Consider the following 26,989-nt stretch of genomic DNA (forward strand, 5'->3'; position numbering starts at 1 on the left):
TCCGACAGAAATAGTGGAGGCTGGTACCCGAGGGAGGCCTGGAATGGGGAGACATCAGTGAACGAACTCACCAATGAGTTATGGGCGTACTCGTCCCAGGGGAGGAAGGAGGTCCAGGTCATAGGGTTGGTAGACACTACGCACCGGAGGGCTGACTCAAGGTCTTGGTTCGCCCTTCAGTTTGCCCATTAGATTGGGGTTGGAACCCAGAGGTGAGGCTTACCGTGGCCCCCAGACCCTCACAAAAAGCCCGCCACACCTGTGAGGTGAACTGGGTCCCCCGGTCCGAGACGATGTCCGTTGGGATCCCATGAAGGCGAAAGACGTGGGCGGTGAGCTGGTCCGCGGTCTCCTTAGCAGTGGGGAGCTTGGGTAGGGCAATGAAGTGGGCGGCCTTCGAGAAGCGGTCCAGTACCGTGAGGATTACTGAGTTGCCCTGGGACGCGGGAAGGCTGGTGACGAAGTCTACTGCCATGTGGGACCAAGGCCGCTTAGGAACTGGAAGGGGAAGCAGAAGTACCGAAGGAGGTGAGTGGGATGCTTTCGCCCGAGCACATACCTGGCATGTGGCCGTATAGTCTCGGGTGTCTCGGTCCATGGTGGGCCACCAGAAATGCTGCTTAAGTAGGGAGAGAGTCCGACAGCAGTGGGCCCACTCGAGAACCTGGGGACGGACAGGGTTAGATACGAATAATTTGCCAGGTGGGCCATTACCTGGGTCGGGGTCATTGGCTTGGGCCGCCTGGACCACGTCCTCGACCTCCCAATGAACCGCCGCCACGACACAGGCGGATGGAAGGATGGATTCGGAGGCGGCGGACTTCTCTTCTTGGGAAAACTGCCGAGAGAGAGCATCGGGCTTAACGTTCCGGGACCCGGGGCAATAAGTGAGGGTGAAATTGAATCGGCTAAAGAAGAGAGACCAACGGGCCTGGCGGGAGTTTAAACGTTTAGTGGATTGGATGTAGGCGAGGTTCTGTCCAGACTAAAAATGGAAGCTCCGCCCCTTCGAGCCAGTGACGCCACTCCTCCAGTGCCAGCTTCACCGCGAGGAGCTCCCGATCACCTACATCATAATTGGCCTCCACTGGGGTCAAGCGATGTGAAAAAAAAGGCGCAGGGAAAGAGACGGTTGTGGGGGTCAAACCTTTGAGACAGTACGGCCCCCACCCCAGTGTCCGACGCATCTACCTTGACAATAAATTGACGCAACGGGTCAGGCTAGTGAAGGATGGGAGCGGAGGTAAACAGGTGCTTGAGCTTATCAAAGGCGGATTGGGCTTCAGGGGACCAGGTGAATGGTAATGCGGGTGAGGTCAATTTAGTTAGGGGGGAGACGACTCGGCTGAAGTCGCGGATGAACCGTCTATAGAAATTGGCAAAGCCGATGAACCATTGTAGTTGCTTGCGGTTGGCGGGAATAGGCCAATTAGCGACAGCCTGGATCTTCTCAGGGTCCACTTTCACCTGGCCTCGCCCCACGATGAACCCCAAAAAACTAACCTCCTCAGAATGGAATTCGCATTTCTCAGCCTTAATGTACAGTTTATTTTCCAGTAGGCGTTGGAGGACCTGGCGGACATGATGCTGGTGTTCCTGCGGAGATTTAAAAAAGATTTAAATATCATCAAGGTATACAAAAACAAACCGGTTAAAAAAGTCCCGGAGCACGTCATTAATGAAGGCCTGGAATAAAGCAGGGGCGTTAGTTAGGCCGAAGGGCATGACTAGATATTCGAAGTGGCCGAGAGGGGTCTTAAAAGCAGTCTTCCACTCATCCCCCTCTCTTATGCGCACCAGGTGAATCGCATTCCATAGGTCGAGCTTGGAAAAGATGGTTGCTCCGTGGAGGGGTGTGAATGCGGAGTCCAAGAGAGGAAGTGGGTATTTGTTTTTTACTGATGTTCTTAAGCCCCCTATAGTCTATGCAAGGACGTAGTGTCTTGTCCTTTTTAGTTACAAAAAAGAATCCTGCACCAACTGGGGAGGAGGATGGGCGGATGATACCAGCGGCCAGTGAATTCCGGATATATTCTTCCATAGTTTTGCGTTCAGGTTTGGACAAATTATATAGGTGACTAGACGGTAAGGGGGCACCTGGCAGGAGATCAATAGAACAGTCATAAGGCCGGTGTGGGGGCAACGAGAGTGCCCTACTTTTACTAAACACCTCCTGGAGGTCATGGTACTCCACCGGAACAGCTGAGAGATTTGGGACGTCCGAGGCGGGACTGGAAGTAGAGTTGGCCCTCCCTCCAGGTGACAGGGCTGACTGCAGACACTGGGCGTGGCAAGTGGGGCTCCAGCCTGATACTTTTCTCCGGACCCAGTCAAAAACAGGATTGTGCATCTGCAACCAAGGGTAACCCAGGACCAACGGCGATGAGGGAGTGGACAGGACGTGGAAGCGAGGAACCTCGCGGTGATTCCCAGATAAGACGAGTGTTATAGGCTCGGTGACCTGAGTCACGCGGGCGAGGAAGCATCCATCTAGTGCCCGAGCATCGAGGGGATGTTCGAGGACCTCCAGTTTAATTCCACACTGCTCCGCAAGCTGTTTGTCAATAAAATTCTCCTCGGACCCAGAATCGACGAGGGCTACAACAGGTAAAGTATCCGCGTGAAGACACAGGGTAGCGTTCAACAAAAGTCTATTGTTCCTTTCTGGGATGTGAGACTGACCCACCAGTACTCCCAGTGCTACTGGCGGGCTCCCCCTTTTGGCCGAACCGGGCAACCAGCAATGAAATGTCCCCGCTCACCACAGTAGAGACACTCCCCTGCCAGGCGGCGACGTTGGCTACGTTCCTCAGCGGCCACGCTGGTCCGGCCTAGCTGCATCGGCTCAGCTGCATCGGCTCCTCCGGAGGCAGTGGGGAAACACGTGTCTCTCGCGGGGCCGGCGACCGGCGTCTCTCCCTCCGTCGCATCTGCAGCCGGTTATCAATCTGGTGGGCCAACGAAATGAGAGACTGTAAATCCGGGGGCTCATCTCGGGAAACCAACTCATCCTTTAAATGTTCGTTAAGTCCCTTTAAAAAAGCAGCCCGCAGCGCACTGTCCGTCCAGTCAACCTCTACTGCTAGCGTCCAAAACTCTATGGAGTAATCCGCTACGGACCGGCGCCCCTGGGCGAGACTTAACAGGGGGGCAGCCGCATCCGCTTGGTAGCAGCGGGAGGCGGGGTCGGAGGCGAGGCGGCGAGCAGAGCCGCGACTTGACCGGTCAGCTGGGACACTTGTTGAGTGAGGGTCTGGTTATAGTCCAAAAGATTCCGGAGGGACTGGTCGTGCTGCCCAATAATCATTTCGTGGGCCTTTTCGTGGGAAAAGGCGTGGCGCAGCGCCGGATCCGGTCCCGAGTCTGCTTGGTCCATGTTTGGCCAGACCGTTCTGTTGTAACTGTGGGTGTAGCGGACCAAAGACGTGCAGGACTCGGGACAGGTTTACAGTGTTTTATTTACAGTTAGTGAAAGGTTCAGTCTTAATAGTTCATGTAACACACGCACAGGGAGCGGGGAGCGGGAGGCGAACCAGACGGGAGTGGTGTCGAGCAGGGATGGGAAACCAGGACCGAGACGAGGACAGGTTCAGGGTGAGACCAGAGCACGCCAGGCAGAGATGTCCAGAGCGGGCACGAAGACAGCCAGGGCCGGAGCACGACGGGACCAGGAGCAGGGCCAGGGAAGATCCAGCAGGGATAGTCCAGAGAGCGGGAGACAGGGCCGGAGACGGGAAGCAAGCCGGAGACCAAGGCGGGGCAGGAGGAAGGCAGTGAGGAGGACTGTACCGGGGCTGGAGCGCGGAGGCAGGAGCAGGGACGAGCGAGAGCATGAATCTGGAAGGTAGCAGAAATCCGGCAAGTAACGGGCAGACAGGCAACACCAATACAAAGCTAGACTGAGGCATATACGTTGACACGCAGACGGTCTGGCACCGAGTGTCTGAAGCTCGTCCATCTTAAGCTCCGCAGCAGGTGGAGGTGATTGCGCTGATGCGCTCCAGGTGCGCGCGGGAGGAGCCAGCAACTCCGCCCCGCTCCGGACTCAGGCAGGTGCGGGAGGGGGAGAACACACAGGGAGACACAAGAGAGGCAGATAATACGTGCCTCATGACACTGTCATTAAATTAATGGAAGAAAAATACTCCCATAGAACCTTACAAGCAAAACACATCTCCATGGAGACAAGCAGAAAAGTTACATAGTGCACTTAAAAAATAAACTGATGAAACAGCCATAATGCTCTTACTGGTTTGCAGCGCTGCATCTTGAAGGGTCCGTCCTGTCTCAGTTTATAGTAAAAGTAGTACACACTGAGATGAAAGGTCGAGGGGGCGGGATCAAAGGTCACATGGAGGTTAGAGCCAAACTGAGACACATTCAAGGACTTGGGCTTCCAGACTAAGAAAGTGAGGAGGGAAAATACAAGAGAAGGGGGTAAAGTTGTTGTACATTTCAGAAAATAACTTTTAAACATTGGTGGAAAGATTACTGAAAATTTGTACTCAAGTAAATGTACAGTTACTTGGCTAATAATGTACTCAATTACAAGTGCGAGTACTGCTGTCAAAATTGTATAAAAAGTACACAAGAAAAATACTACTCAGAGTACTAGTTACTTTTCCTTTTTTTTCTTTTTTAAAAACAATTTTAGAAGCATTTTAGATCACACTTTTATGCAAAACTTGAAAGTGGAATTCAGTTTTTTTTTTTACTGTAATCTGCATATTTTCTGAGTTCTGGCCAATCAGAGAAGGTGATGCAGTGCTGTTATAATTATGTAAATCTAGTAAGTAATTATAAAGTACAAGTTTAAAAATCAGTTAAAGAAATATGAGTATTAGTGATACTTTCCACCCCTACATTTAAATTTAGCAAAAATAGTGGGGAACAGGTTGAAAAAAATTTGACTCAAACTCACAGGGTTTACACACGAGGCTCTCAGCTCCCAACAGCACCTCACAGGCTGAAAATACAAGACAATACTGCATTCATATCAAGTAATACAATGGATAATACAGTTTTATATATGCTTGATTTCCAAAGGTCACGAGATTCACTGCATGGCAGAACGATTTATGAAAAATATTGAATTGCGATTTTTCTGATGAGCATTGTGATTAAAATGTGAACTTTGAACAGAATCTTGTATTTAACCATAAATTCCAATTCTAAACAGGTCAAGACAGAAATATGAATTGACAAACTAACACAAGAATCACATTTCGAAACATGTTTGTACAGATCTAAACTATAATAAGACAGGGCTTTTTGTTGTTTGTGGAGAAAATTATGGTTCTTCAAATGTTGCTGTGATTATGATTAATCTGGCAGCCCCAATTCATTGTTTAATATTTGCATATTTCTGGCTGAAACTCACAGTTGGTTCGAAGGAAAGATGGAGGAAAGAAGCTCTCGTTCATCAGAGAGGGAAAAGGCACAACTCGGATCATGTAATCTGTGTCAAAGGAGAGACTGGTGAACGGCTGACTGCTCAACCTCTGAAAAACAGACATAAACAGAAAAACAATGAGATTAGACTTTGAATGCTCTTTCGATGAAGGTGAAGTACCCTCTACTAGAAAAGTTACACAGTGCACCTTCAAAATTAAGAGAAGGAAAGCCACCTAAACACAAGTAGAAACATGCATACTTTGCACAGAAATAACTGGGCGGCTTGGGAATCGAACCTGAAACCTGCTTGTGAGATGAGTGTACTAGCTGATCACCCATGGTGCCACCTCTATATAGCAAATGGTCACATTTTTATATAGTGCTTTTCCACCTTTAAGACACTTCAGGAACCACTCATCCATTCACAGACACACTCATAAACCAGTGTACGCAGACACTGAGGATAAGATGAGTTAAGTGTCTTGCTCAAGGACAAAATGGCTGGATTCAACTGTGGGAGCTGGAATTGCACTGCCTGCAGGGTTTGGACTTTGGAGGAATAGATTTGACTCTTTTTTTTGTTAAATAACAATGATTAAAAGCCTGTATAGTTTATGTTTTTTCCCTCTGAAGTAAAGTCATTTGGGTGCTTTAAAAGACAAGAACATGTTATGCAGGCAAGTTGGAATAAATTGATATCAAACATTACACTACCGAGACCAAAATCAGCTAAATGTTTAATTACAAATACTTCAAACTTAAAAACAATATTGAAAAGTTTTTAATGTTTTTAAAAAGACAAAATTAAATTAAAGAAATTAAAAGAAAAAAATCTGTTTTGTCACATCGTGTGGCCCTGGCCCTCTGACCATTTTTTCTTGGCCCTCAGGCTACACACTGAATTGGCCCAAATGACCAAAAGCACTACTTTTTCACAGCTTCACTGTTTTAATAATCTATCTTTATAAACCCATTATCAAACAGCATGTCTCATTTAGGTTCTCAGTCTTAATGTCTAAGTCTAATGTCTCTTTTCATGCGCCCATTTAAATTATTCTCTGTATTGACTGCCAGTCTGTGGCCCTTGATCAGCCCTCTGCTATGTCTGTGTTTTAATATGTGGCCCTTGATGACAAATGTTTGGACAGCCCAGGTCTAGCCTCATTTTCAAGGTATATTTTTAAGCAATAAAAAAGTACCATGCTCTTGTAGGTGTAGTTGAGTTGCCGCGGCTCTTTGAGGATCAGGTGTTGACACTGTTTTCTTTCTGGATTCTTGTCTTCCAGATAAACCCTGAACCCTTTAATATGTTCAATTCCTGAAAAATACAGAATATAAATGCAATATATTTTTTATTAGTTTTATTTGCACTAAAACATCTCTAATAGTAGATAGGTTGCACACTGTGGAACATTTCAAGCAAAACAAAAAGAAAAGAGAAAAGCAGGTGGTGGATCAGAAAAGTTACATAGTGCACCTTAAAGTACTTAAAATTGCTAAACCTGGATTTGGAACTCAGCCAGGATCCAGCCAGGATCCAGCTAGGACCCAGCCTGGTCTAAACCAGGTCTAAACCAGGTCTAAACCAGGTCTAAACGAAATCTAAACCAAGTCCACAGTCTAGCTCTAGACCTGCATAGTCTCTGCTTGGGCTCATCTTGCAGTGATTATACACTAAAGCGGTGGAGCAGGTTTTGGGCCCTGGGGCAGATTCCTCTGTGTGTTTTTCATGTTTACGACTCAAACAGGTTCAGTCTGGATCTAGGTCCAGGATCTAGTCCAGGATCGGGTCCAGAACTTTATGTGATAGTCTCTAAATGTCTGGTGTTATGCCAGTTTAAGTACTTGGGTGTATATCATTGCAGGGTTCCCATTTTGATTTGGTTAATTCACATCACATAGGCCTTTACACACAAACACACACACACACAGAATTATTTTTGGTCATAAAGCCTTTCTTTCTTGTATGTATTAGTTAAAAGATTCTCATACATATACCTTTCAAAAACAGGAAGTTATTGGACTTTCCTTTATATTATTATGTTGTTTTACATCAATAATGCAATTTATTGTGAACAAATAAAATCAGCGTGTATGTATTTAAAGACCACCACAGAACGTTTTTGACAAAAAGGCCCAAAATAGACTAAAATAAAAGCATTTTCATTGTGTATAAGTCTGTTAGTGGGCTTGCATCTCCACAAACCTGACTCTTATTTGGCCTGGAGGAGGGTCTCCTCGTTTCCATGGAAATGTTGTTCTTGTAGCTATTATATTACCCAGTGTGCCATAAAACATCTTTCCATGGAGAATGAACATGGTTTTAAAATTCGGCTCAAGTCCTAAAACCAGGACAGGGTCCGATCTCATCACAAACAGCTAAAGTTACATTGAACGGGGACCGGGAAATCAAATACCACTCCTGCTTTTGAAACAGGACACTTGATATGTTTGCGCTCAGATGAGGCTGAAAACAGAACTAAACCAGGACTAAATCTGGTCTAACTGTGGTTTGTCCCCATGATGAAGGCCAGTAGGCTGAAACGCGTTGGGGCTCAGGTCTACTGAGACATACCATAAGTGTAAAAGGCATTTTAAAGTTGAGTTGTTTTTTTGTATTTGTGTACATTGACAATCCATTTACCAAAGAACACCTCTTTCATTACTACTTTTACTACTTTTCATTACTGCCCAGAGGTCCATGAAGCACTCCTTCTTATCCTTTGTTCACAACAAATGTAGTCTAAATTTTATTTAGCATAAAAATGTATTCTGCATAAAACTGCTAACTCCGGAGTTTAGATCTGTAAAAAGATGTTCTGAAACACATTTTATTCGTGTATTAGTTTGTTCATAGGTATATTTCAGTCTATTTATCAGTTATTCTGGATGAGTTTAAAATGTGAACTTTGTTTGAACAGAATCCTTTTATTAAAAACATAAAATCCCAACTCCACTCTCCACTCACCGAGAGGACTTGCGTTCCAGTGCACGACCACCGCGGCCTGGTCTTCACAGGAGAGATGGGAGAAGGAGACATCCATCACCTCGTGGATCACATATTTACCCACCGGATACGACAATGAACAGTCTACAAGAGAATACACCATCAATGACAAATACAGTCAAATACAAATACAGTGGTAAATCATTTAAGAAGCAATTAAATACATGTAATGAAAATACTAGGGATGGGAAAAGATCTTGTGCCACAAGATTCCATGAGACAAAACTGTTACAAGTTTATGCAGACATAAGAAAAACATTTTGTGAGTTTAAATTTTGATTGGACAAGAAAGGGTTACATGTTGGCGAGTTACATCTCTTATAGTTCCAAAAAGCAGTACAAAAACGGCAACAAAAATATTCAATTAAATAAGTCAAATGTGAGACAAACATTTGAAAGTGAATTATGAATTCACATAATTAGGAATTATGTTAAAATCTCATTCTCATGGACCCAATCTCATGTCTCATCTCATCAAAATGTGTCTCTTCCTACCCCTATAAAACATTCCTGTACAGTCACTGTTTCATTTGGTGGAATTCAGAATATTTACATTCCTAAAATCAAAAGGAGTACATGGTGATATTTGATCATGCAAATTAGGCTTCAAACTGAATGATGAAAAAAAAAATAAAAACATGCTGAGCACATGTGTGATTTTTCTTTTCTAATCAGTGATAAATAAATGCATAACAAAAGTAATTTATTTCCTCTACTAAGTTTCCCCACTATGATATAATGAAACTCAATGTGAAAGTATTCAGAGTATTCAGAATACAGTACTATGATTGAACCATGTATCAGAAGAGATTACAAAATACATTATTAATTGAGGTATTCTGTAATTAAAGAAATGTTCAAAGAATTCTTCCATCACTGGTGGTAAATTAAAGGATGGTGGGTTCTACATGTATGTTTGTCAGTTACCATGGTGACCAAAGGCACATATTAACAAGCACAGCCAAAAATAGTCTAAAAACTCAAAAAAAAAAAAAAAACACAATGGATTTAAACAACACTTGTTCAGGACCTTGTGATCAATACAAACGTTCATGGTCATATTGTGTTAAAACAAACCTCAGATTTAAGTCTAAATTGAGAAACAGAGCTTCAAGACAGAGCACAGCCTTAGTTAGCTTCACGCCCCCAGAGATCAGCGACATCAGCTGCAAAGTGTCAATTCATGGGTTTCAATATGGCAACTGCCCTCTGTGGTCATAGCAATCAAACAATTCAAATAAAAATATTATATTTTTTGAATGGGGAAAGCTCCTCACTGGGTCCTCACAAAGTCCATCTAATTAGGAAGGAATTGTTTGTCTGAAACCCATGAATATGTCTATAGGTTGCAGAAGAATTTTAATTGAAAAAATACTCAAAATATTGAATCAGCTGAAACTACAATATCCATTTCTGAAAAAGTAATTTTCATTGCCTGTTTTTGAAATTTAAAATGATTTATTTTAGAATATATATATATATATATATATATATATATATATATATATATATATATATATATATATATATATATATATATATATATATATATATATATATATATATATATATATATATATATATATATATATATATATATAATTTAGTTATTTTTTTAATCTGTGTAAGATTTTTATCTTAGATTTGGTTGACAGATTCACTTTCAGTTTTTCTGCACGGCTCACTGGTGCATGACATCCTTACTATTTCTGCTCGTTTGCCTTCGGACAATGCACTTTCCCCTTTGGTGACTTTGCATTATTTAAAATTTCATCTTTAGTTTGAGCTGCTACTAAAATCACCAACAATATGTGAACAATAAGATTTAACTTTCAGAAAAAAATAAAGGAATTTTGTGACTTTTTAGGGGTGAGAAAAGCCGGTATTGAATGGAAACAATGAGGGATCATGGTTGATTGGAGCGGAGGAAAGGGGCGGGGCTAAGACACATGTGAGTGGTTTGGGGGTGTGGCCAGGACACGAGTGAGCGCTTCTGTGCGTTTGTAAAGACGGGTCATGTTCATGTTAAACAGAAGGTCAAGAGTCGACAAAGAGCAGAGGGTGAAAGGGAAGTCCACTGTCTGGTCTGGGTTAGAGAGAGAGGGAAAGAGAGAGAGAGAGGAGAGGGAGAGAGAGGGGGAAGAAGAGAGAGGGAGGGAGGAGGAGAGAGAGAGGAAAGGGAGAGAAAGAGAGAAAGAGAGGAGAGAGAAGCGGAGGGAGAGAAAGAGAAGAGAGGAGTTAGAAGAGGGGGAGGGAAGAGAGAGAGAGTTAGGAGAGCTAAGAAATTAAGTATAATTTCTGTACAGTTAAATTTTAATCAAGATCAACACTTAATGGAGAAGTCTACAGCCAATCCTCTGTAAGTAAAAGCATGTGGTTTGGAGCAGAGTTCAGACTTTGGAGGAAGAAATGTGCCTATTTTGTTGTAACAGCATTAATTGGTCGTACTACTGAAAGTAATTTTTACTTGTATTGATTGTGATGGATAAATACAAATAATTTAAATTTAACAAAACATTTTTTACAAATAAAACTACTATATTTCATTATAAAAGACTGCAATACTGGCTTTAAAAATAAGATATTTTGTTGTTGTTGTTTTTTTTGTACAAGCAGGCAGATATAATGAAGAATAAAAGGTAAATTATTTTAGCTCAATAATATTTTACTTGCAGAGAGTATTGCTTTAGTCCTGGTTCAGTCCTGGTTCAGTCCTGGTTCAGTCCTGAGTCAGCCTTGGTTTAGCCCTGGTTTAGCCCTGGTTTAGCCCTGGTTATGATTCAGTGTAACTAACCATTGATTGTCATATATTCATATTCAGGTTTAGTTCAGTTTAGTCCCTATTCAGTCCTAGTTTTAAAAAAATGGTGAAAGGTGTGGAGTTTGGGGGAGGATTTCAGATACAACTGACCGCTCCTGTGCCTCTGTAAAGATATAGTTCAGTGCTCAGATTACATAAATGAATACATACAATATATATATATATATATATATATATATATATATATATATATATATATATATATATATATATATATATATATATATATATATATATATATATTAGTTTATTTTTATATTTTGTTGATTCATTATTTTGTAAACATTGGGTTTTGAACAATAAAATTTTGGTTGTAACCTAGACTTAACTTTAAACCTAGATTACCACTATTCAAATGGACAATTTGAATGTTGTTGTAAAATATGTAAATCTGAGCACTGAACCATGGCCTATCTTTACAGAGGCACAGGAGCGCTCACTCGTATCAGAAATCCTCCCCCAAAGTCATTGCTTTTTACCAGGACTAAACCAGGACTGAACTAGAATTAAACCAGTAAACCATGACTAAACCATGACTAAACCATGATTAAACCATGGGCTAAACTTTAGCCCATGGTTTAACCCTGGTTTAGCCCTGGTTTAGCCCTGGTTTAGTCCTGGTTTTGTCCTGGTTTAGTCCTGGTTTAGTCCTGGTTTAGTCCTGGTTTAGCCCTGGTTTAGCCCTGGTTTAGCCCTGGTTTAGCCCTGGTTATGGTTTAGTGAAACTAACCATTGATTGTCATATATTCATATCCACCTTTAGTTCAGGTTTAGTTCAGGTTTAGTTCAGGTTAGTCCCTGTTCAGTCCTGGTTTAAAAAAATGGTGAAAAGTGTGGAGTTTGGTGGAGGATTTCAGATACGATTGACCGCTCCTGTGCCTCTGTAAAGATATGGTTCAGTGCTCAGATTTACATAAATTAATACAATTATATATTAGTTTATTCTTATATTTTGTTGATTCATTATTTTGTAAACATTGAGTTTTGAACAATAAAATTTTGGTCATAATCTAGACTTAAATTTAAACCTAGATTACCACTATTCAAATGGACAATAATCAAATCTGGGTTATTTTTACAATTTGAATGTTGTTGTAAAATATGTAAATCTGAGCACTGAACCATGGCCTATCTTTACAGAGGCACAGGAGCGCTCACTCGTATCGGAAATCCTCCCCCAAACTCATTACTTTTTACCAGGACTAAACCAGGACTGAACAAGAACTAAACCAGTAAACCATGACTAAACCATGACTAAACCATGACTAAGCCCATGGTTTAGCTCATGGGCTAAACCATGGGCTAAACCATGGGCTAAACCATGGGCTAAACCATGGGCTAAACCATGGGCTAAACCATGGGCTAAACCATGGGCTAAACCATGGGCTAAACCATGGGCTAAACCATGGGCTAAACCATGGGCTAAACCATGGACATGCAAACTTTTTGACATGGGTTCTAAAATTTGACAGAGGGGCCAGGTCAGGATATATATATGTATATATTACATTAGAGATTGGTCTTGTAACATGTCGCAAAGCATGAATATGCAAAGCTCATTGTACAAATAGTTTTCCAAACGCATTAATTAAATTAATAATTAATGTATTAAATTTCAGTTAAATATAACTTGGCACGTTTGGTGGGCCGAATTAATAAACCCAAAGGGTCGTGTGTGGCCCCCGGGCTGTAGTTTGCCCATGTCTGAGCTAAATCATGGGCTAACCCATGGGCTAAACCAGGGACTGAACCAGAACTAAACCACTAGCTCTGGACTAAACCAAAGCGAAACCAGGGCTAAACCAGGGACTGAACCAGGGACTGAACCAGGGACTGAACCAGGGACTGAACCAGGGACTGAACCAGGGACTGAACCAGGACTTTATCTTAATCTGAATATATAACAATGGTTAGTTAGTTTCATTGAATCATCATCAACACATCTTTGCAGGAGCACTCACTCATGTCCATATAACTCCCTCTTACTGCCGTAACTAAACCAGGACTGAATCGGGATTAAACTAAAACTAAACCAGGACTAAAATGGGATAAAACTGGGACTAAATCAGGATTAAACCAGTGCTGAACCTGGACTAGGCCTGGACTGAGCCCGGACTGAGCCTGAACTGAGCCCGGACTGAGCCCGGATTATGCCTGGGCAAAACCAGGACAAAACCAGGACAAAACCAGGGCAAACCTAAAGCTCATTTGACTTGACCTAATAATGTAGCATGGGATTGGTAGGGTTATTTATTTATTTAGTTTTTATTTATTTGTAAAGGGACAGCACATATTAAAAGAACATTTAAAATATTATATGTAAAAAAATTCTATAGCCAAGGTGGCTAATTTCCATTTCAGCCTCCTGTTAGGGTCAGAGTTGTGTCATCACCCAGAAGTGCTCCTCTGTGTTTTTAAGGTCCTTGGTCAGTCCTAGCTCAGGTTCATGTTAGTCTAAGGTCTTGGTTCACGGCACAAATCCAAAACTTGTTTCCTTCCTCCTTCTTTCTCTCCTTGTTTTCTTCCCTAGATCCTTGTCTTTGTGTCCTTTTTTCCTTTTGTCTGGGGCTAGTCTCAGATGACCTTTAACACTCTGAACTCTTTGTACTTTAATTTAGCATATTTAAACAACTTGGTTTAATTTCATATCATATATGATTCACAAACTGTATGTAAGTAGGAGTTTGTAAGTGCATTGTGATTTTGATAAACAGATCATATAAATAAGCACAGTACATTTTAAAAATATATTCCTGTGTGTGTCAGTGACTGGATAGAAAGCTTTTGGGCACAATAAATTGTCATGTCTCCAATATGCCCATCATAAAAATGACCCAGGACAAAGTTAAAGGCCTTATTGCCCCAGTATAGATATATTATATAAGCAGCTCTTAAAGTCAAAACAAGTCCACTGTGTACTGCATGTAATTATAACACATTAGCATGCTACTTGTTACCTTTACCATGATGGCAAAACTCAGCTCTGGTTTTTGAGAGTTGAGAAAAAGCATTTATAAACCCATTGAGACCACAGCAAACCCTTTAAAAAGTTGTGTTTGTCACATATTTAAGACAGTAAAAATCGTGTACAGTATTATCTTGCTTTTCTAGAAAAAAAAATCTATCATTCCTTAGTGGCTCTATTAAAAAAAAAAAAGAAAACATTTGAATGGGCAGCAGAGGGCAGAAATTCTGATGTAAAATTTCAGTCACAATCAGTGAACAAAATTCACAAACTGGAACTTTCTTCGGCAATAAACAAAGAATAATAACATAAACTACGATAAAAAAATAAGGGTATGTATTACAATAAAAATGAAAACACTAAAATTATGACTTAACAACAGTAAAGTTGTACTCACTGTCAGTTTTGAAGGTAACAGGAAGTTTTCGCGAGCTATCCAAGCCTGCCGCCACCTGTAATACAAATATAACATAATTAAATAAACATTTCAGAATAAATTTAATAAAAGGTTAAGAAAATTTTAAAACATATTAAAACATTTTAAAACATATTACATACACTTTTTACACCAAACTCTGCCACTCTCAAATTAGGGCAGGACAGACTGAATACTCTTCTTTTTAATGGAGAGGTCTACAGTCAACCTTTTTGGTTGGCAATTTCACCCATTATTACCAGACTAATTGTACTTCTGAAACTGATCGTGGATACAAGAAGCATAACCCACTGCGTATTTTTCATAAAGTATATTGAATAATCTGAAAACACAACTGTTGTATTAGTTTTTCATTGGGTTGCATGATTAATCACAATTGAACTGAAATTACTGTTGAATGGACACAATTGACAAATCACAAAAGTACCATAATTTCCTCCACCATCAACTAAATATCTTATTCTTAAGTGGCTTATTCTGCATGAAAACTTCCGAACCCTGTAGATCTGTACAAACATGTTCTGAAATACATGTGATCCTTGTAACCTAATGGCGTTGTATAATTAAAATATAAATCTCAAATAATCACAAATGTAATTAGCTATTTGTTATTTTTAAAACATAAATTGTAAAACCAAAGTTCCAAAAGCTTACACAACAGACATACTTGACTTTTGCAGTTCCTATGTGATGCCCTATTATTGTTGTATTATTGTATGGTTTTTATCTTCTTACATTATAATCATTACTGTCAGCAGCTTTGGCTTTCAAACTGAGCATTTTCTCTGGCCCCTGCCCTCTGCACATAAACCCCGCCCCCTCACCACAGGCGCCACCTACCAGCTCAAGCCCATAATAATAATGGCGGCACCGCTTCCTGTCTCCAGGTGTTTTCAGATAATAACCGTCATTTATCACTAAGGCAGGTCAGAGCCTCGGACTGAAGAGTGCTATGAAGTGTCATGATGGTACTAAAATTTGATACTGAGGGATTGACTCAATACTGATACAATAGCAAAATGAAGATGAAAAATGCTCTTTTTCTAGTACTAGAATGCAACTTTCAACACAATATAATACTACTCTCTATGTTACCATGAGGTCTTATATCCATTCTGATAAAGCTCAAAAATCATACTAAAACTGTTCAGGAAAGCTCAAATTTTGTCCTGTTAATGCGATTTTTTGCAGTATAGATTCTTGCTGAAATTAGTATCTAGTTTCTAGTTTTAGCATCAATTAGAATCTTATTCTCGATTCTTTTAACCCTAAAATGACGTAGAACAGATTTCAACTGTTTAGTGATTTTATACCAAATAAATCCATTATAAATAGATTGGTAAATGAATAAAAAACAATCCAACCACAATTCAGTGAGTGGAGTTGGCACACTGCATTAAATTTGCTAATATCTGAGTAAACATACATAAACAAGGGATCACATGTTGAATCTTCATTTTGACATTTTTTCTCACAAATTAATAGCATCTTTTATCAGACAAGTTCTGCTGTCAAATGAAGGTGGCCTATGAATACCCTACATTCAGCAAGATAGTCTAGGCCTATGGGTGTGTTCACAGTTTTGTTATGATCCTGTTCTAGTTCAGGTTCAGTTTAGTCCCAGTTTAATGCCAATAATTTTTTTTTTCCAACTTTCGGAGACACAATAACCTGTGAGTGGATCTGACTGCTCTATCAATGATGCTTATGTTGAGAGCAGGATTCGAACCAACAACCTTTGGGTCAGTGGACAAATGATATACCAATTCTACCAACTGAGCTACTGAACTACACAGAAGAGGTTTTATGACCCAGACATAGGAATAATTATCCAAATGCCTCAAGAAATGTGTCAAATTAATGTTTTTGTTATAACCTCAAGCATCATCTTGTTGGCTTCATTTGCATCATATTTAGTAAAAATCTCATATTCACAGACTTTTCACAATCTAAACAACAAATCAATGAACTGAAAAAATAGTAGATTAATCGATAACCAAAATAACTGTTTCAAGGCCTATCAGGTCTATACCAGGACAAATTTAAGGTATCAATAGATCAGAGTGGACTATACTAAAGACGGACTAAACCAATCTGTTTTTGCATGTGCCCTCAAACAAGAGCACATGCGTTGACTAGATCACACAGAAAGATTCTTGTGAACATGAGGTCATCTAGTTTGTATGTCACTGCTTTAGCTCAATTTGACCATAGAGGCATGTAGTTTAGCCTGAGTCCATGTTAAAGCGTCCCAGGTCTGCAGAGGGGGTCTTGTTTGTAAACCTGTGTTTGTCTCACATCTGGGAGTGTTCAGGGGAGCTCTGTAATCAGCACTTCCTCCTCTGCTCCCCTCCTCCAGCCCCTAATCCTGCCCCAAACAAGAGTCTAAACCAGGACTGAACCAGGACAAATCCTGTCCCAAACAAGAGGCTAAACCTGGACTTAACCAGGACTAAACCAGGTCCAAACCAGGTCCAAATAAGGACTAGCCCACGTCTAATCCAAACCAGGTCTAAATTACTAAACCATGACAAAAAAAAAAATAAAAAAAAAAAAAAAAAAAAATATATATATATATATATATATATATATATATATATATATATATATATATATATATATATATATATATATATATATATATATATATATAAGCAGTTTTAGTCAATTAAAGTTGTATTACATGACAACTGTATCAAAATTAGAGATGGACCAATATTTGTTTTGTTTTTTTCATCTATGCAGATGCCGACTGTTCAGAGTTCAGAAAAAACGATGGCTGATATTTTTGGGCCAATATGTGGAACTGATTCAGGTAATTTTCTCCAAAGTACATCATTTGAATTCAATACAAACTCATCCACAACTCTGATTTACTACAAAATGCATGAGAGAGCAGTGCAAGCACATTTTATGCAGGCAGCTGAAATAAAATATTGGCTTGTGCTGAAGATTTAAGGCCAATAGCTGATGCTAAAAAGAGCAAATATCGGCTGAATATATTGGCCCATCTCTAATCAAAATAAATGAAAATATATGTACCACTTGACCCCAAGAGTCCTAATTAATTATAAGTGCATTTTCAATAAATAGCAGCATGAATGTGTAAACTTTCTCTTCTACAATCTGAAGTATAAAATGGTTGAAATAGTAGCAGACTGAGTCCTGTAACTGGAGCTGCAGTAATTAGCGCTGATTAAAACAGGAAGTGATTCTGGGAGATCCCCTGAGGTTTGACCCACCTCACAAAGACAAAACTCCAAGAAAAGAAGATTATTTGGCACAAATAAAATAAATGTAGTACCATAAATGTCAAATCTCTGTGGTACAGAACAAAGGATTTGAAATGCAACAAGAGCTGAACTAGGTTAGAAAAATAACTAGGTCAGAGATGTGAACAGATTAAACCAGGAAAAAACAGGACTAAACCACAACCAAAGGAATGAAATGAACCAGGTTTAAGGTAGGACTAAACTAAGGACTAAGGACTGAAAAACATGTATGTTGGGCTAAACAAGTACCGGTACTTAAATAAAACCTCCAAGTAGTTATGTAGAGTTATAGGGTTAGCAGGTTTACACATGACAAACCAAGATATTTAGTTAGTTACCCAAGAGTTACCCAAAATTAAATAATTGCAATTTTTTTTATTTGCAACCATTCAAACCATTGCTGCTCTAGTCAACAACTAAAACTAAACCAGGACATATGATATGAAATGAAACTAAAATAAACTCAGAATGCCACTGGAAAAAAAAAAAAACATAGCTCAAAATCAGAGGTGCAACATGCCTTAAATTACCGGTATTCACTCTTCATTCTTTAGGTCCCTGGGCACAGTTGTGATCTGTGGAGCAGGAAGCTGTAACACTGAAACTGTGCTGAATAAAAGTGTGTTTCCTCTCAGCCCCGAGGAGGTAAAGCCAGTGGGCAGTGGACCAGGACTAACCCAGAACTCAACCAGGACTTTCCCAGGAGTCGAGACAAAACTGCTACTGCATCACTGAGCCACTAAGACCCCCAACCGATCTGTTCAGAAAGGGACCAGGAGTTTAAACTCAGTTAAAGAATTTTAAGTTTTTTTTGTTGAGGAGTGGTTTAGATTGAGAGTACCTAAGAGTAGGGCTGCTAAATTAATCACAATCAAATCAAGGTATTGAAGACAATTAGCAAATTGCAAAGGCTGCAGTTTTAGAAGTGATACATTTCCTCCACAATCAACAAATTTCTGGTCTTATTCTACATAAAACGTGTTAACCTGGTAGTTTAGATCTGTAAAAACATGTTCTGAAATTTGATTCTTTTGTTGGTTTGCCAGTTCATCTTTCACTCTTTTTGTCAATTCTTCTGGATGCATTTAAAAGGTGAAGTTTTAAACAGAATCACATTATTAAAACATTAATCACAAATTGAATCTCAATCTCAAAGCTTGTGATAAAACTTTTTTGAAAATCTTTCAGCCATAATGGAACAGTAAATAGAGGTGCACAGAGTATGCTAAAGGTTAAAAGTTTTACAGTAATATGTAAAAATACATTTTGGTTTTTTTTGTTTTTTCATTGGATGTAAACCAATGCAACAAACAGAAACAGACTCAAATAGATTCTGTTGTGAATGGTCTGCCATGTGCCCGTCTCCACGGACATGTTATTGCTTTTACTGGAATGTCCACAGTAAGGCATTAAACTTATCCATCTCAAGCAGGTGACACAAGTAGGCCAAGTTACAGGTTATATCTGTGGGGAGGCAAGCCCCCTCACAGTAAGAATGCATGTTTTTCATGTTTGTTTGGGTTTTTTTTTTCATAGAACTAGTAACTCACAGGCACAGCATCATGGAGACAAGAAGGTGACGGATGCACGAAATTCAAATTAAGGCTCTAAATAAATTTTGATTTTGGCATATTCCATTTCTGTATTTTGACAAAAAGAAAAAAAAACATTCCAACTCATCTATCAGATAATTATTAATGCCAGTTGCACATGCTAAAGGGCCTGTGCCCACTTGTTCCCATGTAATTGTCTTGCCCAATTACATGGGAAAATATATTGAATATATTCAGGTCAAAATAAGTCTGTGGTGTTCTAACTGCAACTAATTGCTAAATTGTTTTATTGTTAGAGAATCAGGAAGTGCAGGTTTTGCATGCCAGTTGTTGTTAGCATTACAGTGACAACTCTGGTTTCTGGGAGTTGTAAAAAGCGTGCTTACTGTGCAGAATAGTTACGATGCTCGAAATGAATAAGGTAAGTGAGGAATAACATTGGACCACTGCAAACCATGAAGGATGGATGAACTAGTTCGGTTTTTGCCGTTTTTAAGACCGTAAAAATCAGGTACAGAGCCTTTATAGGATGGCTTCAGGTTTTCTACTGCCCGCTCCTCGCACAGATTCACTCTCATGGAAAAGTCATCATTGTTTTGGCCTGAGCAGGAAGCAGCCCTAGAGAATTGTGGGATACGGATGAGGACACAGGTAAAGGCAGATGTGTTCTGCAGATGTGCTCCTGAACAGTGGCCCTGAGCAGACACAGAAGCTGCTCCTCTGAGAATCATTCCTTAAAAACAGACAGAAAAACAGGATGGAACTACTCACGTTTCTATCAGCAAACATCTCTTTAATAATAATGCCTTTGACACTTGAATAGTGTTGCAATGGTCTGGATTTAACCCTGTAGTCAAATTTGTAGTTGCCATCATTTGTTTTGTTTTACACCTTTGTTAAACCAGCCATTCACAAAAGACAGCCCCACAGGAGAGCTCACCTCATACCTGAATCACTCCTCCCCCTTCTCCACTAGTCCTGGCTCAGTCCCTGGCTCAGTCCCCGGCTCAGTCCCTGGCTCAGTCCCCGGCTCAGTCCCCGGCTCAGTCCCCGGCTCAGTCCCCGGCTCAGTCCCCGGCTCAGTCTCTGGGTTAGTCTCTGGGTTAGTCTCTGGGTCGGCTTTAGTCCTCCTGGTTTTAAGTTCTGTTTGGTCTTGGTTTTGTAGACTCTGTGTTATTGAGGTTTAGGTGGTATTTATTCCTTAGTGTGTAATACAAATCCTTGCATTAATAACCCTCCTCCATACCTCCCCCTTCTTTTCATTCTTTCTCTTCCCTCTTTCTCCTCACTCCCTCCCTCTCTCTCTCCACCTTCCCGGTCTCTTTTGATGTCAGAGGAAGTGTTTCAGCTCCTGCTCATGTTATGCGCAGGGAGGACCGGGGAAAAACACAAACAAAACACACTTTGTGATCCAACATGGCCGCCGCGTCTCTGGCTCCCTGGTCCCTCGGCTCCTTCCACCTCACTGCATTCTTCATTGTTGAGTGCATCAGAAGAGATAAGCCTCAGTTCCCAATGTAATGGTTAACAACTAAAAACATACTGTTATGACTTATACAGATGAAGGCTGACAGTTAAAAGGGTTGTCAAACATCGAAAATGAAGTACTAATCCATACTAAAATGAGTATCAAAACTAGATACTCATCAGAACAAGTATCGATATTAAAAAAGTCACATTCACAGGACAGAAATGAACCTTTCCTGAACAGCTTTGGCATGATCTTCAACTGTGTCAGAACAAGTATAAGATCACAGACTAGTATACACCCATGGACCACTATGGAACATACCTGGACAACTGAGGAAACACTACCAATTACTTGACAATCTTGAATCTTAAATAAGTTTCCCTTGTATTTTTTCTTTTTCTTTTTTACTTTTGCTTGAGCAATATTGTGCAATTGAAGTTGAAGTTAAAGATGCACTATATAACTTATTGGGAAGGTCCACTTGTCTCCATGGAGATTTTATTGCTTTGCCTGGAAAGTTCCAGAGTATACCATTTAACTTGAAATCATCATTATAGGTCAGATTTGTGGAGAGGCGACCCCACTCAGTGTGAATGCATGTTTTTCAAGGTATTTTTTTCAGCAATCAAATACATGAAATTAAATGAATGTAAGGTAGATAAGTTTAATGCTATACTATGGTACATTGCAGGCAAAGTCAATAACAGTGTAGTTTAGACCTTTACAAACATGTTCTAAAATGCATGCGTTTTTTGTATTAGTTTAGCAGTTCATATTTTAGTCTTGTCTCAAATTTTGATTTTCGTTATATCACAAACATAAACATCATAATACTACATAAAAGTCACCCCATAGTTGTTTCCCTGTATTTTCCAGGTCTTTCTCCAGTCGCAGTTTGCAGTGTGTTTTATCAGCTTGTTACAGAGGCCAGAGGTGTGAACAGGAAGGCTCTGTCTGTGCTTTATACATCCTGCTTTAAATGACAACACTTCAAAAAGGTCTAGAGTCTGGACCTGGCTTAGACCTGGTTTAGACCTGGCTTAGACCTGGTTTAGACCTGGCTTAGACCTGGTTTAGACCTGGTTTAGACCTGGGTTTAGACCTGGGTTTAGACCTGGGTTTAGACCGGGTTTAGACCTGGGTTTAGACCTGGGTTTAGACCTGGGTTTAGACCTGGGTTTAGACCTGGGTTTAGATCATTTTCTTTTTAGTTCTGTGATTAGTCCTGGAATTTGTAGGTTTGGCCTGAATTACTATAGTTGTATAGTTTTAATATAGCCTACATGCTATTACAACAAGCTAATTGATAAACTTTTAACATAAACAAACTGGTCTCTTTCTGCTACTGTGTTTAAACGTCAGACTGGAGCTGACTGGAGATTTGCATATAGTGAAAACGATGTGATACACCCGAGCCTGCAGCTATGACAGAAATGTACTCCCACTAAACATGTTCCACTCAAATGTATTCATGTACAAGTGATTAGGGCTGCAAGATCAACGAAAAGGCATTTTGAATGGTCACAGACTAGTGTTGCTCTGATCTCAAAATCATCGTAAAGCTGTTCAGGAAAGGTTCATTTCTGTGCTCTGAATGTGACTTTTTTTAGTATTGATACTTGTTCAAACGAGATTCGATACAAGTTTTAGTATTGACAGACATATAATTTTCTATACTTTTGACAACCCTTCTGCAACCAACATTGTATCTTTTTATGTTAAAAATAAATAAATTTGTATTAGACCTCTAATTCTAAACTGTATGTGATTCCCGTATTACTGCAGTACACGATTCAGTCTTCTCTCAAAACTTATGCTGGTGCAAAATGTCCAACAGTAAAAAAAATTGCAGTATTAACTTTTCAGATGGAAAGGTCCATGTGTGTTTATGAGAATGGGACAATGTAAAACAGTGCAATGCTTAGAAGGAAAGACGATTTAGAACATATCAATCAAACTAAAGTGCAAAAGATACCCTGGTTTAAGCAATAAATTGTTGTAAATCCACAAAAGAAGATTCAAACCAGTGCTCATCCTGCTTTAGCCATTCACAAAGATAAGCCCTTTAAATCTCAACACAGCAATGGTGGATCTTAAAATTAGCATAAGCAACTCATAAAACATTGCCTCTTATATGGAAACTTATTCAAATTTTCTATACAAAATAATAGTGCTTTCTTTGTGTTACTGTGGTCTCACTGATTCTGATACAGGTCAATATCATTCTATGGTTCTAAGGTCAGATTTTGTCCTATTCATGTGATTTTTGTTCAGTACCCATACTTGTTCAAATAACTAGTTTCAATACTAGCTCCAGAAACTTGGAATTACTGGGGTAGCAGGGGTCTGGTAGCATTTCCATGGAATAGATAAGTTAAATGCCATACTTTGTCTCCATGTAGGTGTTATTTACTTGCCTTAAATCAGGGGTGTTCATTACGTCGATCGCGATCGACTGGCATTTTGGGTAGATCATGTCCCGTCATCCATCCAGTCACATGACTAATATACAGGACAACAGTCAGATTACACCTGACCTTAGGTCACATCATGGGTGCTGCACACGCATAAACAAGCGCGAGTTAGTTTAACCCTATAGCGTCAGATCCTATCGTCGCCGATAGAGCGTGGTTGTGGACTTTCCAGCAGCGTAACTCCGCCCAGTCGTGCTCTCATGTAAATTCAAATGGCGTCTCAAAGCGGAGACATGGGGCTATCTAAATATTTTACCTTCAATAAGGTAATCTGCCTCTGTTGTCCCTTGAAGGTGACAGATGAGAGCGCGGGTGCTGCAGGGATTTTCACTCATTTATTCGATGCGTAAAATAAAAAATACGGATGGATGTGTAAAATAGAAGTAGTTGTGTGAAAAAATGCAGTAAATTCTGATACTTCGTTTAACATGATTTTTATGGCTATAAAAAACGCAATCAACATGATTAGCTCTGCTTTCGCTTTCAAACGAAAAATGCAATTTTATTCCTGGCTGTCAGAAGCTACTGCCCGAACTATGCATCCCTCACTGATTCCATTCAGTGCAAGTCATCAGAGCAGTAATCATCATTCAAGTTATTATGAACATGTAAGAAGTTCAATTGTGTTCAGTGCAGTATTATCTCATGACGTTGTGCAAAGTACATGAAAATGCACTGTACATGTAAGAATTCATAATGCATTACATTTACAATAATAAATATATGTTTAACATTTTTGTATTAGGTGGTAGATCTTTCAGACACGATCATTTTAAAAGTAGCTCACATACTGAAAAAGTCTGAGCACCCCTGCCTTAAATGATCCAGTTACATAGTGCCCCTTAATGAAACAAAACACCAGATATGTTTTTGTGATGATACAACATTACAACATGGTTAAAAGCTCAAAAAAAGTTAATTTAGATAAACATTTGGCCTTTAAACTGTGACTTTTTGGATGTGCGGGTGAGAAGTCTGGACTAAACCCTGAGAGCAGCGGAGTGTGGTGGGTTTAACACTTCAAAACGTCCTGGGACAAAAGACAGGAAGTGCTCGGCTACCTGCAGTTACACAAAGAGCCCCACATGAAAGGAACAAAACCCATTCACACACATTCACCAGGGAAGGAGTGAGAGTGGGGGAGAGGGAGGGAGAGAGGGGTGGATAGGGAGAGAGGGAGAGAGAGCTGGCGAGTGGGGAGAAGTAGAGAGAGAAAGAGAGAGAGAGAAGGAGAGTGGGAGAGAGAGAGCCAGAGAGAGGGGAGGGAAACAGATGGAAGAAGGGGAAAAGGAGGAGGGAAGAGGGAGAAGAATAGATGTAGAGAGACAGTGAGAAGAAGAGAGTGGGGGGTGAAAGATAGAAGGAGGAGGAGAGGGGGAGACAGAAAGAAGAAAAAGAGGGGGAAGAAGAGAGAAGGGAAGGGAGATGGGGTGGTAGAGGAGGTGGAGGAGAGAAAGAGAAGGAGGGGAGAAAATAAGAGGGAAAGTTGGGAGAGAGGAAAGGGCGAGAGGAGAGAGAGGGGAAGGAGAGAAACGGGGAGAGGAAGTGGAGGAAGGAAGGGGTTTGAGAGACAGGGAGAGAGGGAAAGAACATGAAAGAGAGGCAGTAGCAAGTGGGGGGAAGAGAAAGAGAGCAAAAGTGGGCTGAGCGGGAGGCAGAGAGAGGGAAGAAGAGGTATTAAGCAGAGAGAAAGTTAGAGAAAGGAAGGATGGAGTTGAGAGAGGGAAAAAAGAAAAGGACAGAGAGAGAAGGGGGAGCAAATGGAAAGAGAGAGGATAAGAAAGAGAAGCCAATTGCTAATATAAGTGCTGTAGTTAATATCTACAATACCACAACTGATATTTTGTATAACATAGAAAGTATAAAAATAATACATAAAATATAACAAAATGCACTTCACCTTAGACTAGAGACCACACAGAAATATTTGTGAATAAATAGACAAAAGGGATTAGGACTACTTAAAACTATTAGTGACAACAGAACAGTGGTGGAAGGTAACAGAGTAAAAGTACTGTATTTAAATAGAAGTTTAATTCAGTAGATTCTACAGTGGATGCATTTACTTCACTACAATTGAGAGCAGTATCTGTACCTTCTACTCCACTACATTTTGGACTGAAAAGTAAAAAGTACTTTTCATTTTCACCATATTTGTGGTAACATCCTGATGAAAGTTTTTGGGTTCAAGCTTTGCCTTTGAGCAAACAAAAATAAATAAGGAAAAAATTCATACGAAAAATTACGAAATTGATTGCTACTATTTACTACAACATCTAAACATTATCACTGCATTTAACACTTAAGCAAAATAATAACATGAAATACTTTTACAGTATATTTTTAAATGGGTACTTAAATACTTACTTAAGTAGATTTTTTCATATGATTCTAATAGGTTACTTTTACTTCAGTAACTTTTTCTTCTGTATCTGTACTTTTACTGAACGACCCTTAGTATACAGGTCTATGTCTTTGTAATAGATTGTTTGTGGACAGCCTACTTTAACATTTATAAAAAAGAAACAAAACACCAGTCCAATAATAACAGGCCTATCCCAGAGTATCTTGATAGCTTTGAACAGTGAAACAAAAATATTAACATTACTAAGGTACTTTTCTAACTGTGAAGATTTCGAAAAAGAAATATAAAAGAAATTCCCAAACGTTTATTAAAAAAAATATGACATTTATATTAGGCTGAGAAAATTTTAGATTTTTTTTTTTTTTTTTTTTGGACCTGCGTTGTTGTCTCGCTCCACTGAAAAGAACAGGTAAAGGTAGCGTGACAAGCGAACAAAACTCAGAAATGTGCGTAAAGTTGAAATAAAAGTCAAGAGTTACAACAAACCTAAGCGAAACAACAACAAAAGTTTTTAAAATCCGGAATAACTACGAAACAATTTAAATAACCAAAACTCTGATAAGGTTTTGGTAAGACTTTGATGTGGCAGCCGCAGGTTTGCGTGCAGTGGTTTTGTCCGCATGGAAAAGAAGACGTGCGTAATTTGAGGCTTTTTCGGGAAACTTTTGCGGTTCATACCTTGAGTGTGCATTTGTCCTGGTTGTTTTTCTTGTTTCCCAAACTGCTATTCCCAAATCCGCAGAGATAAAGCAGAAGAAAGGCGCAGAGGAGACGCGGAGAGAGGCTCCAAAACGACGCCATTCCTGCTCCTCCTTCCTGGCTTCCTTCAGCGGGACTTCGCTCGGACTGCTGCGGACCGGAATGTCGCTGTGAGCGGCTTGGAGTGAGCGTAGGCAGCGGTGGTGTGGGGAGAGATGGAGGAGGAGGAGACGGAGGAGGTGTGTTAGAGAGAGAGAGAGAGAGAGAGAGAGAGAGAGAGAGAGAGAGAGAGAGAGAGAGAGAGAGAGAGAGAGAGAAGCTACCCATTCACAAAAATCCTCAGCGGTTGAGAATATTATGTGTGCTGTGATCCACTGAAGTAGTCGTGTACACATTTATTTTATTTTTTTTGCATACTTCTACTACTACAAGACGTAAATGTTTATTCTATGTTCTATAGCCAAGCCAACATAAAAATACCGTCTCATCTGAGCGTAGGCCTATATCTTTTTAACGCGTAATTCGTTATTCG

General features: G+C 40.1%; 1 protein-coding gene across 1 annotated transcript in view; it reads right to left on the reverse strand.

The window, feature by feature from the left end:
- The window catches only part of LOC117378077 (interleukin-17 receptor D-like), a 44,938-nt gene extending 18,296 nt beyond the window's left edge, over positions 1–26,642 (reverse strand). The window contains exons 1-7 of the mRNA XM_055224734.1: positions 26,437–26,642; positions 14,585–14,639; positions 8,363–8,485; positions 6,594–6,712; positions 5,381–5,501; positions 4,922–4,966; positions 4,250–4,401 (exon numbers count right to left, since the gene is read on the reverse strand). Of these exons, the coding sequence (XP_055080709.1) occupies positions 4,250–4,401; positions 4,922–4,966; positions 5,381–5,501; positions 6,594–6,712; positions 8,363–8,485; positions 14,585–14,639; positions 26,437–26,559 (738 nt within the window). The 5' untranslated portion in view covers positions 26,560–26,642. The remainder of the gene's footprint in view (positions 1–4,249; positions 4,402–4,921; positions 4,967–5,380; positions 5,502–6,593; positions 6,713–8,362; positions 8,486–14,584; positions 14,640–26,436) is intronic.
- Between the last annotated feature and the right edge of the window lie 347 nt (positions 26,643–26,989).

Source organism: Periophthalmus magnuspinnatus, chromosome 10 (genome assembly GCF_009829125.3).
Source record: "Periophthalmus magnuspinnatus isolate fPerMag1 chromosome 10, fPerMag1.2.pri, whole genome shotgun sequence".
NCBI lineage: Eukaryota > Metazoa > Chordata > Actinopteri > Gobiiformes > Gobiidae > Periophthalmus > Periophthalmus magnuspinnatus.